Source organism: Fistularia commersonii, chromosome 16, assembly GCF_037954325.1.
Source record: "Fistularia commersonii isolate RoL2024-O1a breed Wild chromosome 16, RoL_Fcom_v1.0, whole genome shotgun sequence".
In the NCBI taxonomy this organism is placed as follows: domain Eukaryota; kingdom Metazoa; phylum Chordata; class Actinopteri; order Syngnathiformes; family Fistulariidae; genus Fistularia; species Fistularia commersonii.
Genome location: NC_141299.1, coordinates 4,865,072 through 4,879,314, shown reverse-complemented (window position 1 = coordinate 4,879,314; position 14,243 = coordinate 4,865,072). Strand labels below are relative to the sequence as shown.

Here is a 14,243-nt window from a genome sequence, read left to right as displayed (position 1 = left end):
GACACAAATTTAGCATCCACCAGTCAATATGAGACTACTTTATTCTCAAGTCAGGTTTTCTCTTAAATATGAGAAACTCAAAATTGATTTCAAGTAATGTTTGTGTTTGGATAATTTCAATTGCCAACATTAGGATTGTTTTGGGAGATAATACCGTCGTTATAATAGTAATTGTGTCTAATGGTTCCATTAGAGCAAAGCAACAAGACCAGTGGATTCAGTAATAGTGTGTGATAATAATGTTAGCTTCCTGTTATTACAGCAATAATGCGAGCGTTAATGGCATGTGCATTGAGGCTAAATCTGCTCCGTTTTTGGAGTGCACCTTAAATAAACTTGAATTTAGAAGCAGCTGTGTCACTGAGAACTGGTTTTCCTGGGATCAAAATTTTCCTGGGATAATGTTTTGTCAGACTCAATGAATACTAGAACAGAAAAAAAATCCTCATTAAATCAAAGTACATGTTTGATTGAGTCCATCTAATGATAATTGCGGTGATCTTCCAATGTAAGGCCCCAAAAAATTTGTTTGTGGGGTCATTTTACTCCCTAGCGAATGATTTGAAAATGTTTAATGGCTCATCCAGCACTCTGGAATGTAAAGTCATTTCACATCCAATAAAATTATTTGCTCTTTCTCTCTTTGCTTTTTTTGTGTCCCTAAGCAACCAACTGAAAACAGTTATGAGCTAATGCTGTCTTTACAAAAAAGTGGTCATCATGACCATATTAGAGAGTCCTGGATACAGGAAGACCAGGGACATTGGTACACCTTTTGATTGGACCAAAGTGTGGCATCAGCAATGCAAAATAACCAGCCAAAATGTTCCCTCTGAACTTGTCTTGTATAAGAAGTGGCCGTACTTTTTCACCGCTTTCATTTATTTTGATGACATTTGGAAACCCCTTATGACCCATGTGATATATATTTCAAACCTTGAGGATTACTTTATCATATCATTTGTTTAACAGAGAGAAAAAAAATCAAATGAGAAAAAGACAAGAAATATATTCGGTCATAACAGGAACTGTAATTTAATTGAACAAGTATGTAAATGATTCATCTATGTGGTATTCTATTCACTTTCTAGCAGCACAATAGAAAAGACTAAATATGAAAAAACACATTGTTCAAAATATGGCATTCATCTTTAATGGCAAGGTATGGCCTAATGGTTAGGGAACACAGTTTCAGCAGTTATTTTTTTAGAGCATGGCTGAAAAAGAAAAACTTTAGCTGACGTTTATCTCTCAAAATAATGTTAATGGATGTAGTAATTTTTGAAAATATGGCAAATATTTGATTTTGATGATGATAATGAAAGTATGAGTAGAAGTTCACTGGGCATTATCGTTTTATCAAGAAGCCCTTAATATCTTTTGTTTTTCTCTCTCTCTCCTCACTGCTGCCTGAGAACAATGAGCAAGGGAATTATCCCAAACATTGTTTGGCAGTTAGAATGAGCGCAACTTTGAGAGGCATCTGATTTCACAATGGTAAAGAAGGAAAATATGCTGTGGGATTGTGTTTGAGCAATCTCCAGGGACGAATGGTTGGCTGGTTCTGAAGCAGGGTAGATGCTTTGGTGACCAAATGATGACCAAATTAGCAAGAATGCATTTGTGTGATTCCTTACATGCTGAAAGATCGTGGCTAATAGAAGTGTCGCCTCGGAGTCTGTTCCCCCAAAAGCAATGACTAAAATTGGAATTCAATGCTTATATCTGTCTAGTCACTATGAACTTGCATATTTAAGTCACCAAATTAGGGACAATCGTATTCCAAGAAAATGTCTCTATTGACACCACGTCATGAGGGAGAGTCAGTCAGTCAGTTCTGTGGCTTTGGCTCCAGTCAGGGGGTCTGATTGTACTGCATCTTTGGCTGAGTGAAAAGTTCTTCTGGGTCCGACACAGGATCCCCCCCGTGGGCCCACCACAATGTCCAAAGCCCGTCATTCTCAGAGAGTAGAGACAGTCTGTTTGTCTTGGTGAAAGGAATACAAAGCTCTTCACAGAGCAGTGCCTCATTAAACTGAAATATATCCACAGGGGCATTTGTGGCTCCGTTCGACACAAACATACTGTCCTGTCAACAGTTGTTCGATTCACTATCATTTGAATCTTTGTTCCTCTCGCAGTATCTCATTATTGTCTTCAACTCCCTTTTTTCACGTAACATTTTCTTGTTTCCCTCAAGTCTGTGAACCCATTGTCTTTCACTTTTTCAGCAACGATTTTAATGCAATTTAAAAAAAAAAATCCAAGCCCTGTTTGCATGCTGCATGAGCTCACTCTTGGTTTGAGAGTGGCCATTCCCATATATTCAGTCATGTGATCCACAGCATTTTGGACAAGAGCTCACCCATCAAAAGGGACTGTCTCAGACAGTACTATAAAAACAGGTTACCACACCTAATCACCACACAAAATATTTGCTCTGTGTGCCTTCTACCGAGACAAAACAGTTGAGGAATAAAACAAAATGAAGTGTTACCACAGACACGTTCTGAGTTGTAAAATTACCGAATGGAACAATGAGGTCACTCAAATTGTGCTCATGATTTAAACACATATGTCTTTCTTTTTCTACCATGCAGCCCAAAATGGCAACAAAAAATAATTTATTTGAATGGGTTTCATCAGATTAGGTAAACACTCCTTGCAATGCAACTTAGCTGTCATACTATTTTTGGATCACAAGGTCACATTACAGGCTTTTCTAATGATGAGCAGAAAAGAGGTCAGTTTAATGTTTGAAAATCAGATCTCATGTACAAAAACATCCCGTAGACAGAGAAAAGCGTACGACAGTGTGCCAAGAGATTTATCTATGGTATCGTATAAGGAAATCTGGAGTGGCAGAGAAATATGCCAGATTGGTGCAGGACATGTATGCAAGATGTTAGACGGTGGTGAGATGTGCTGTAGGTGTGACAGAGAAGTTCAAGGTGGAGGTGGGACTACATCAGGGATCAGCTCCGAGCCCCTTCTTGTTTGCAGTGGTGGACAGGCTAACAGATGAGGTTCGACGGGAATCTCCATGGACCATGATGTTTACAGTTGACATCGTGATCTGTGGTGAAAGCAGGGAACAGGTGAAGAAAAATCTAGAGAGGTGGAGGTATGATCTCGCAAGGAGAGGAATGAAGGTTAGTTACAGCAAGATAGAATATATGTGTGTGAGGAGAGGAACCCAAGTAGAACAGTGAAGCTACAGGGAGCAGAGATAAAAAAAAAAGTGGACGATTTTAAGCACTAAGGGCACACCGTCCAGAGCAATCATGAGTGTGGAAAAGAGGTGAAGCGTTCAAGCGGGTTGGAACGGGTGGAAAAAGGTGTCACAAGTACTATGCGGTAGAAGACTATCAGCCAAAATGAAAAGGATGGGTGTACAAGGCAGTTGTGGCACCAGCAATGCTGAATGATTTGGAGACAGTGGCATTGAAGAAAGGCAGGGAGCAGAGCTGGAGGTACTGGAGATGAAGGTGTTGAGCTTCTCTTTGGGAGTGATTAGGATGGATAGGATCAGGAATGAGTCCATCTGTGGGATAGGACATATTAAATGTTTTGGAGAGAAGGTCAGAGAAGCGAGACTGAGATGGTTCGGTCATGTACAGAGGAGGGATTGTGAATATATTGGTAAAAGGACTTTTGGATTGAAGATGCCAGGCTGGAGGTCTAGAGCAGACCTGGGCACTTTATGGCCCGCAGGCCGGAAGAATTTAGAAACTTATTTTTTCCTCGGGTACAGAGGAAAAAATAAGTACGTACCGAACAAAATAATGTTGTTCGGTACATTTGTATCATTATTAATGATTTTAAAATTTTAATAAAATGCCAAAAAATTGAAATATTTAACTTGCAATTTTCATTTTGTTCACCTAGTTGGCCTGTGCATAAAAATTAAATAAGAAATGTGGCCCGCCAGCCAAATTAATTGGCCTGGTCTAGAGGAAAACTAAAGAGAGGATTTATGGATGTAATGAAAGAGGACATGTTACGAGTTAGACAAGTTAGTTGGTATAAGAGAAGAGGATACATTGAATAAGGTTAGATGGAGGAAGTTGATTTGCTGTGGCAAACCCTGAAGGGAAAAGCCGAAAGGGGAAAAAAGATGTGAAAACATCTCCCTCCCAACTGGGCTGAATGAAATCTTTGGTATTTTGAAGGAATGAATAACAAATTGTTTATTGCTTCAGAGACAAATGATCAATTCCATTTTCTTTAATATGAAGAAATTTGCTTGGATTGGAACTCTGCTGTTCTAAGACTGATCTTTATTGGAACTACCATGTTGCATCATGAGACATGAATCTGTGCCATACTTGATTCCTGAAGCAAATCATGGCGAGACAGTGCAGTTTTCTTCTATTGTTGGTGTTAGAGACCTAGTGGCTTGCATTAGACCCTTTCTCTCCTCTAGCACACCTCATTTTTATCAAAAAATGTCATTTTTAGACTGGTGCAAAATCTCTTAACACTCCAGCCTGACGGTATTTCGTATTTTAAAGCCAATTTGAGCTTGTACAGTGTGTTGAACCCATTGCATATTCAGTGCATATAAAGTTTGTGTAGCTAGTGTAGCTAGTCTTAAATGCCCTTTGTAGTTACCTGTAGTCAATCTTTGTAGTTACTGCTAACAGTTAAGGCAATTCATATTTCATTATATTTCTTATTCTTCCTCCTTTTTACTATTATCTATTACTGTTATGTTGTTTTTTTTAACTTGAAACTCTGGCACAACAATTTTCTTCGGGATTAATAAAGTTGTTCTCATCTCATCATCATCTCATCCTTTATTGTAATTTACCAATTATCAGAAGGCTCATCAAGTTTCATCAAGTAACAAGTATAAGGTAATGGTTTCATTTTTAACATAAACATAACCCAATTTTAAATTGACTGTAAACTAATTTACTTGGCTCAAAAGTAAAGCTTAGGCCCCAGTTATACTCGCTGTTGTATTTTTATGAGACTCTCCGAGCTGAAGAACACATGATCATCACAGACTAATTACATTTTGGAATTGTTTGTCATTATCACAGGCTCTTGGAGATTCTGGTTTCACAGCTGTGCTAAGGCAGTTGCTGCAACTGATGAAGCTGCATGGAGATGAGGAGAGCCATACCTTGGGGTCAAGGTTTGGGGTACAGGAGTGTGGGCCAGATGAGCTAATCCTCCTGCTGGTCTACCTGTACTCACTGGCTGGTGAGGTGCACCATGCAGACGAGGACATCCAGGAAGTGGAGCTTGAGAAGCTGGAGAGGGAGCTAATAGGAGCACTCACCCTGGTGATTACCCAAGAGAGGGAACTCAGCCCTTTGCTCCAAAAACTCACTGGTGAGACAATCGATTTAGATCTTTATATTTGAATTCAGAAACACGTTTTTTTTTTGCAGGTTTATGACTGGTCCAAGCGGTGAGACATTAGTCTCATGGGGTCTGAGTGGGAGTAGATTATGTTTATTTCCTGTGTCAACATCCAGCAATATTCAGGGGAGGACTTTGAGTCTCTTGCTCCTCGCATTTATGCACTAAATATGCCCTTCCAAGCAGCTACACAAACAGTCAAGTGTGGGAATATCCAAATTTCATCACATATGCAAAAAGAAACAGTGTAAGAGAGAAAAATGGGCCATAATTCTGTCCTGTCTAACCTCTGCAGCCCCTCCGACATGAAGACAATCAATTAAAGCATTGTATCAGTACAGGAAGTACTGAGATCGCTAAAAGGTGTGCATTTACAGTCCAGGACCTAAGTCTTTAGGTGCTCTGGTAGTTTTGCAGAGCTGGTATCTTTGTGGTAGAGCAGATCAAGCCCATGATTCAAGATGAATTAATTGTCCACCTCTATACCACAGCCAGCAATACCTCCCACGGTAATAGCGTCTTTAACCTTGAGGTTTTACATGGGGCGGTCTCCTCCCCTGCCACATAGTTCATAATTAGAGCTACTTTTAGGCCTGGCCTTCTCCATACCCTAACACACACCCTGAAATAATACACTACTGCTAGGTTTGTCATTTCATATCACGCATCAGCTCATTTTGTAGAGGGTTAGTAAATCAATGTCAAAGCAAACACTAATAAAGACTCTTGATCGCCCTCCTTCATTTTCACTCTTTTTCTCTTCTGTCTCTCTCTCTTCCTGTTCTACTTGGCGTAGTAGAGTTTGGAATGGAGGGGCCTCTTGGCAGGCGCAGTCCAGAAGATGTGGCTCATGTTTAAAACCGGACTCTCAGTTATAAACACATCATTGGAAATTACCCTGTTATAGTGTGCCAGGTGTGTCTTAGACAAAAAAAAAAAAAGCAAAATACATAATGTGTACGCACATGTGCATGTCTTCCCCATTCACAGGAATACAGCTGTGTGTGCACCTTTCGTTTATATGAGAGCTACGCACAAGTGTCTGTGTGTGAGTCTTAATGGCAGTCGATGATGTGCTTGGCTGGAGTAACATGAATCAGGCAGTCATCTCTCTCAGCTTCCAGGGAAAAACATTGATTGTGACATTCTCCCCAATTAAAGGACTCAAATGGAAACCAGACATTGAATGAAACCTGGTCACCATGAGACCAGTGTTTTTACAAATTCTTCTCTTCTGTTCCCCTTGGCAGCAGACTGCAGCCAGAGCTTAGCTAACACACATATACCGAGTGCATGCACAAACAGGGTTGAGAATCACAACAACAATGTGCACACACAAATAGTTCAGAGGCGGCGGCACAATGTCAGGCAAAGTCAGTTTATATGATTGAATAAGCCCGTGCAAGCATGCTGCATCCATTCAGTGAGAGAAGTTCAATGCTTCTTTCAGTAATCATTGCTCCATGACTAAAAGTATGATACTACGGATAGCATGTTTTTGAACGCGTTCTGGTTAACTTGGAAGCATTTCGTCTTGATTCCCCTCACTATTTCTTTAACTCATTAAAACTCATTAAACAACGTTTAACAGGAAAGATCTAAATGCAGTGACTTATGGTGATATTAATACATCAAAGGTTTTTTTTTTGTTTGTTTGTTTTACATGACAATTGGTTATTTTTTTTATTAGCAGAAATAGAACATCAGAGTTGACACATTGTCAAATCATCAAACACCTGTAAGGTTGCAATAAAGACAGCTAAAAAGAAATCCTCTAGAGCTAAAGATGTCATATATCCACCATGATACTGTTATGGTCCAATACAGGATATTATGTTTTTTTACTATGATGAATGTCAAATAAATGCCAGATTTTTCCATTATGAAAGCTGAGAGAGAGAGAGAGCATGTACCCATGTTATATGACCTTACTCTCAATTTACAAATGGCTCCAAACACAGCAAATGTTTGGAAAAATGCTTTGACTTTTATGTTTTTTTTGACAGAGCTTACAAGTCATAAATAATGGTCATTTAGTAAGATCAAATTATTTCTATTTTTTAAATTCAAACATGAGCCACCTATTTTCAATAGGACTATTTGTACCAAGATGACAAAAAAGAACAAATATAAACATTTTTATTTCAGGATAGATATATATGCAAAATAAATATAGACATTTTTATTTCAGGATAGATATATATGCATATATAGAGTGTAAGTAATTTAATGAATGCAGAGTTTTAACATTTTTAACAAAATAACTAAACTACTTTCAATCAACATAAAGTAAGAGCAAAACTTTCTACATGCACACCTGTAGCAATCACTAATTGAAATATATGGACAGTTTCCATCTACTAGCAATTTTAACAAGTGAACTGTCGTAGCCAATGGATATTGGGGTGCCTGACAACACAATATAAAGATATGGCTCTGATAGAAAGACTTGACAGCATTTAACCTCGCAAACTCTTCCATTTATGACAAGCTGGGAAATGAGCCCTTTAAATCGAAGGCTCCGCAGCAAACATCACACGTAAAAGAAACTGAATTGGCCGTAGCCAACAGTACTGTGGGAGAATAAAGAGCTGGATTTGATGGGGAGATTTCCTTCTCCCCTGAAAGACTTGGTCTGATTGGTTGACGCTATATAGGCTATGGTGTATATGATGTGTGTAAGTTGTAAAGAGCTCCTAGCAGTTAATTTATTGCTCGGTTGTGGTACTTACTACACCGTCTCTGGTGAGAGCAAAAAAAAAAAAAATCCTCAAACTTCTTCATGGATTTTTTATCCTGTCAAATGTGGTGGAACTTAGTTTTCTTTGGTGTGGCATCAAACCTTGAACTCTTCTTTATGAATTTTATTTTCTACTCAACATTTGGGTACAAATGACCAAGAAATACAGCTGGCAAATGTAAATTTTCCGAAAGGCTCGCCCAAGGTCAGAGGCAGCACAGTACGATGGAACTGTGTGTGTGTGTGTGTGTGTGCGTGTGTGTGTGTGTGTGTGTGTGTGTCCTCAGATAGGGATGACAGAGGAAGGAAAGAAGGCCACTAAATAACTTAAAGAGCAAGATGTGTATTTAACCAAAATTGTGGCAGTTCCATGTCATGTTCTGGACTTTCTCTGCCTCAGACTCAGTTTGGGTTTGTTATTCATTCTGTCAGTGGGGTGTGCACAGGACAAGGAAAAGGGGAGCAGTGAGAGAACCAGACCTCCCCAATGCCGTTGTTTGGGTTGGCAGAGAAACTCGTGCTAGTTGTGGGACATGAAAGAGTTCACAAAAAAACGTTGGCCACTAACTCTATGTCTGTCCACTTCTCAAACTTTACTTCTCTTTGTTTTTCTTCATTTCCTTTTCCATTTCCACATCTTTTCTCCCCTTTTATACCGTGTTTCACCTTCTCTGTTTCTTTCCCACTCGTTCTCTCCGAGGCCCTCCGGCACCAGGCTGGTGGCAGGAGGAAGTGGAGCATAAGCTAGTCTAATGATCGCGCCTGATTAAATATATTTTCCCTGTTGCACAGTGTTTTATGAAATTAGTCCCAATTATTTTTAATTGGTTGGCCGTCTTTACTTCCTCCTGTGCTACACAAACAGAAATATACATGCACACACATAGGGGGCGTTCACCCATAGACCCCAGGGTGAGCAAGCCCCTGAGTGGGGTTGTCCTCCCTAGTTCATTTCATCAGATAAGATGATGAGATGGAGCTCAGGCTTTCATTAAGAGAAGCTCATCAACTTTTTGCTGTTGGGTAACATGGGCTTGGCTAACGGGTCAGGGCCACACACAATGTCACAGTCAGCCATCTGGACTTTCACCTCAGCAATTCTGCCCCCAAGTGCATTGAGGGCAAATGCTGCAGGATTGCCTGCAGCAATTGCCTGTCTGCCTCTCACAAAGTGCAATTTTTTTGCCATCAAACTTTACTTTTCGATGTTTATTTATTTATTTTGTGTTTTGTTATTTTTATTTATTTATTTATTCATTTTATTAAAGTTAAACTCAGAAAATAGTGACAGATACTTTTTTTAAAGATCAGGCTCTTGGTCAAGTTAGAAATTGCATCAAATTGTAAGCCTTTGTAGCATTATTGACATATTGATGAGTTGACTGAAGCATGTAGAAAACTGCTCTATCATAAGCCTGTCACCTGGCTTGCAGTAAGTATATTTTTTCTTGTCATGACTGAATGTTTTTCTTTTTGCTTTGATTCTTTTTTATTTGTTTTTTTTCTTTAACAATTATGTAAAATCTGAGGGCCGACTGTCATTTTGACAGATAAAAAAACTAATTCCAATCTATCATAGCAGGTGTAGAATGAGCTCCTTCTGCTGGATTTCTGCACAGTTAAGCAAAGGCTTTAATGATAATCCAATAGTCAAAGTCTTGCCGACTTCTTATCGCATTCTGGGAAAAAATTATTCCTGACATAAAACCTTAGCCTAAGGTGTTGCTGGTAACTCAACATTGCATTGCCGCAGCAAGATTCAGACGAAAACTTCAGATCATATAAAAATGGCTGTTAGAAGGTGTTAAGTGTAAATCCCCCAAAAAATGGCAGCCATTTATTTATTTTTGACATTTTTTTTAATAAAGATGAAAAGTGTGTTGACACGAGAAACTTTTTGCTCTTCCTCCCAATATCTTGGCATTTGCAGATGTGACCTTTTGTCTAAGTGGTAAATGCTTATGTCATATTCTATTCGCAAATGATAATCCAGGTAGGGTTATTACAAAATTCAGCTTGAAATGAGCTACATTTATCTTTTCAAAAAATAAAATAGACTAATGTAAGGAATGAACATTAAGAATTGTTAAGTAGTGGCATTAAGCTCTGAATTCTTAATGGCAAATTTTTCACTGCCACATTAAATAACTTAGTCGACAACAGATAGCTGACTAGTCCATAATAAAATGAACTGTCCTGTAACCTCATTTCACCTATCAGGAAGTAATAATATCTGGAGGAGTAGCCATGGTTTTGATGTGTAGATTTCACAAATATCACCTGGTGTTTACACCTCTGCTTTCTTCATGGAGTGTGTTAGCACTCAGCAGAGAATTCCTCCAATTGCAATTTATGACAGGAAATGCTCATCATAAAAAGCTTGTAAGCACTTACATCTGTACTGGGACCTGGATTTGTAAAATGTAGAAGGAGATGACCGTGATCCCACACAGACTTGCAAGTACGCAGCCGCGCACTCGACAAAAAACGAGCAGAAATACATTCCAGACACAGACAGACACAGGCTCCAGAGGGACTCTAACTAAGACAGCGGCCTATGGCCCCTGCACACGCGTCAGTGCAGGCAGGGGTCAGCCTTTGACCTCTCGAAGGAGGGTCAGTGAAGTACAGCTTTTACACTCCTCCCGGGAATTTTCAATATAAGCTTAAAACTTTCAGAAGTCATACTAACCACGTAAACAATTTTTCCCCCAATAACACATTTGATCATGTTTGTGTATGTATGTGTGTGTGTGTGTGTGTTGTTGTACATGTGTCTGTTTTTTGTTGTTGTTCATTTTCTTTTTTTGTTTTGCCAGTCACTTAGTTTTTACGGTATATCTGTGTTTTATCGGTTTGTGCGGAAAGGGCTGTTTACATTTGGGATTCCAGTCAGCAGTGAAAGATGACCTGTCCTAATGTACCCGCTTTCTTCCCCAAACTGTCCCCTCGCTCTGGTCTACACCCACATCCTAGACACGTGGAACATCCTCTTCTCTGGAGTTTAAGTCTCTCGCTCCATTTTCACCTCACTCTCCCATCTGGTTGTCCAGATCGAAACTTTGCAGAATCACTAGGCAATAATACATCACCTCATGGGCAGGATTTTTGATGTCTACAATGAAATCTGAAGCCCTTTTTCATCTTTACTCACTTAAACAACACCAGGAACCAACTGATGTTTTCTGTGTGGTGGGAATCAAGAACCTGGAAGTTAAACACGTTCATTCACTCCGAAGTTCTGCTCGGTTTTAAGTTCTCCTGGGTGGAGAATTCCTCAACGGTCTCAACGCCAGATGGAAGCTCTCCTGGCGCTCTGAGCTGGCCGGGTCATTTCCTGTCAGGAGGCCTGGTGTTAATCAAGGCCTGAGCCAGCAGGAACGCCCCCTAACTCCCCTAACTCCTTCTCCTTTTCTTTTTTTTACCAAACTTCTACACTGAGCCCCATCCCACCCCCACCCCTTATTTTTCAGAAAGGCTACAGAATACCCATTTTTCTCACATCCCCCTTCCCCTGTGTTTAATTTCAAGTCTTTTGTCTTCCATATTGTACCCTGTCTATGTTTATTATATGAAATAGTGCAACCTCTGTGTCTTAAAGTTGTCATATATCACAAAGTGGTAATCGTCTACGTTTTAAAGCGTCCTCATCAAGGAATGCGGTCTCGCCAATAGATAAGAGATGTTATTGACTATGGAGAAAGAGGTATTTCATTACTTGCAGCTGGTCGCTTCTGGTCACTTTCTGTTTTATCTGTTTGTGTCTACCGTGATGTGATGGACACCGTGAGAGATAGTCTTATCTTCATGCTTGTTTAACTCAGCTGACCCTCCAGACACACCAGAGTAAGGGGAACAACCGAGTGGGGGGTCATTCAGATGAAATGGTTGAATTTCACTATATGGTATTTGTGTGTCATCAGCAGTATTGGTGGTAAAACTTACCTCAGCTGTGGTTTTTGAATGTATTCATTTACATGCAGAAACATGAACATGTCAGTCGTGTGTCCTGGTTCGGACAACAGAAATATTTCTGGAAGTAAAATACGAGACACCCAGTTTATTTCGAAATCAGTATTAGTTACACATATTGCAATAACAGCATTCAGACTTGAGGTCTTTCAAACGATTACAGCTCAGTTTTCTCTAATACTTGTTTACACATCAAACAATGCCTGCCAGCTTTCATCCACAAAACCAACAAATATGGATTTCTGAAATATGGAGCAAGAAACCAAGCACCCTATTGCAAGCCAGTGAAAAAGTCTATAATCTGTGAAACAGAGGGTTTCATTCTTTGTTGTCTTTGTGGATATGTACATATCTCAACTAGAATCATTGGCAGCCATTGGCTGATTCAAAGATGAAGATATCATCTGTTCGTGAAATATACATTGATGATCTAAGTCACATGTTTCAAACTCAAGGCCCGCGGGCCATATGTGGCCCGCCACATCATTTTGTGGCCGGCGAGAACATCTTAAAAGGTCTGATTGTTTTAAAATAAATATGGGAAATATAGTTTATGGTCAAATGCATGCATTGACCATAAACTATATTTCCCACAATTCATGCCGATCATGTTACCCTCAAAGTGACGGCATCCCGCCATTATATCACAGCGTAACCACATCAATGTCATATTCAACAAGTGGAATTGAGAAATAAAAATGATCCCTAAATATCCAGGAAGAGAAAGGTTTATGTAGATGGACGGCTGTTTCAAGAAAGATGCGAAGGCCGATACGTGTTTGTGCTTCAAGGAGAAAAAGCGGTTTCCCTTTAGTGTTATGAGGCAGCATCGGTTGTCAAAGTGAGCAGTCTATGTCGGCATTTTGACACCAAAAACAGTGCTACGTATGCTAAAGTTAGCCTTGCAGAAAAACAACAAATTGTCCAAGAATTAAAAGCCAAACTCTGATGGCAGCGGAATGTGTTCACAAAAGCCGCATCCAAAAACACTGCAGCAGTGAAGGCTAGTTTTATTACGGCAGAAGAAATCGCCCAAGTTTCAAAGTCTTTTGCCTTTTTGAATCAGTGCATGCTGAAGGTCTGTGAGCAGGTGTGTCCCAACCAGTTACAGACTTTTAAAAATGTCAGTTTATCAAGAAACACAATCACGGACCGAGTTACGAAACTAACAGGAAACCTGGTAAAAGAAACACACACCTACATTTATTTTACATTACATTTAGTTACATTTATAATGTTACCAATACATGTGGCCCTTTGATGGCAACCATTATGCTGATGTGGCCCTCTGTGAAAATGAGTTTGACACCTCTGATTTAAGTAATTAAATGTCATCCAAACACCACATTGTCCCTCAAAAGTAATAATGAGGTATTATTTTGCCCAACTTTGTCTCATTTCATCACAATTGGATGAGGAAGAGGCACCACCTATATTGACAGCAAGAGCCTTTGGCCCTTGAGTCACTTTGAAGCCTTTTGCAGTATAAAGTGTATGCCAATGACATAAAATAACATTTCAAGATAGAAGTGTCATGTTGACTGACTCTAAAGTTTCTACGGTAAGCAGAATCAGTTTAGCCAACCCTGCTATTAGTTAAGAGTTTGGGTTTGCCTATGTGTACCGCAAATAGCTTCTTGCTTGATCCAATGCTAAGACAACAGTAAAATAAATTCTTCTCTAAACTCTTTATTTTATTGAGGTCAACATTGTGTGTGTACTCATTTTACACATCCTGTTATTGAAGCATTGTGATAAAACTGTGTTCAGGTTTTGTCTAAGCACAATGGTCACAAAAGAACTAACCTTCCAAACATTATAAACTCTCGAATGTACATTTGATTTGAATTACATAGATGTGTTGGATTACTATTTTTTAACAATAGCTTCATTCATTCATTTGTTCCTGTAGTGTCACAGTGCCAGTATTTTGGCTTTGGCAACAAAATTGTTATTTTTTCAAAGTAGATACATTTTCGACTTTTCGACAAACAATTTTCTGCTGTTCTGTTACAAATAAGCCACATTTCCTGCATGTATTCCATGCTTTCAGTCTTAACCATAAACCTTATAACGTAGCCAGTGCACATAGCCAGCATAGTGTCATCCACTGGTTTGTAGACTCCCTTTTTGAAGCCTGGAATATGGCTTTTCGGCT

At 39.3% G+C, this 14,243-nt stretch overlaps 1 protein-coding gene across 1 annotated transcript in view; it reads left to right on the top strand.

The window, feature by feature from the left end:
- The window catches only part of scfd2 (sec1 family domain containing 2), a 90,505-nt gene that overhangs the window by 39,484 nt on the left and 36,778 nt on the right, over positions 1 to 14,243 (top strand). Inside the window, exon 5 of the mRNA XM_086162554.1 lies at positions 5,049 to 5,343. Coding sequence (XP_086018680.1) covers positions 5,049 to 5,343 — 295 coding nt within the window. The remainder of the gene's footprint in view (positions 1 to 5,048; positions 5,344 to 14,243) is intronic.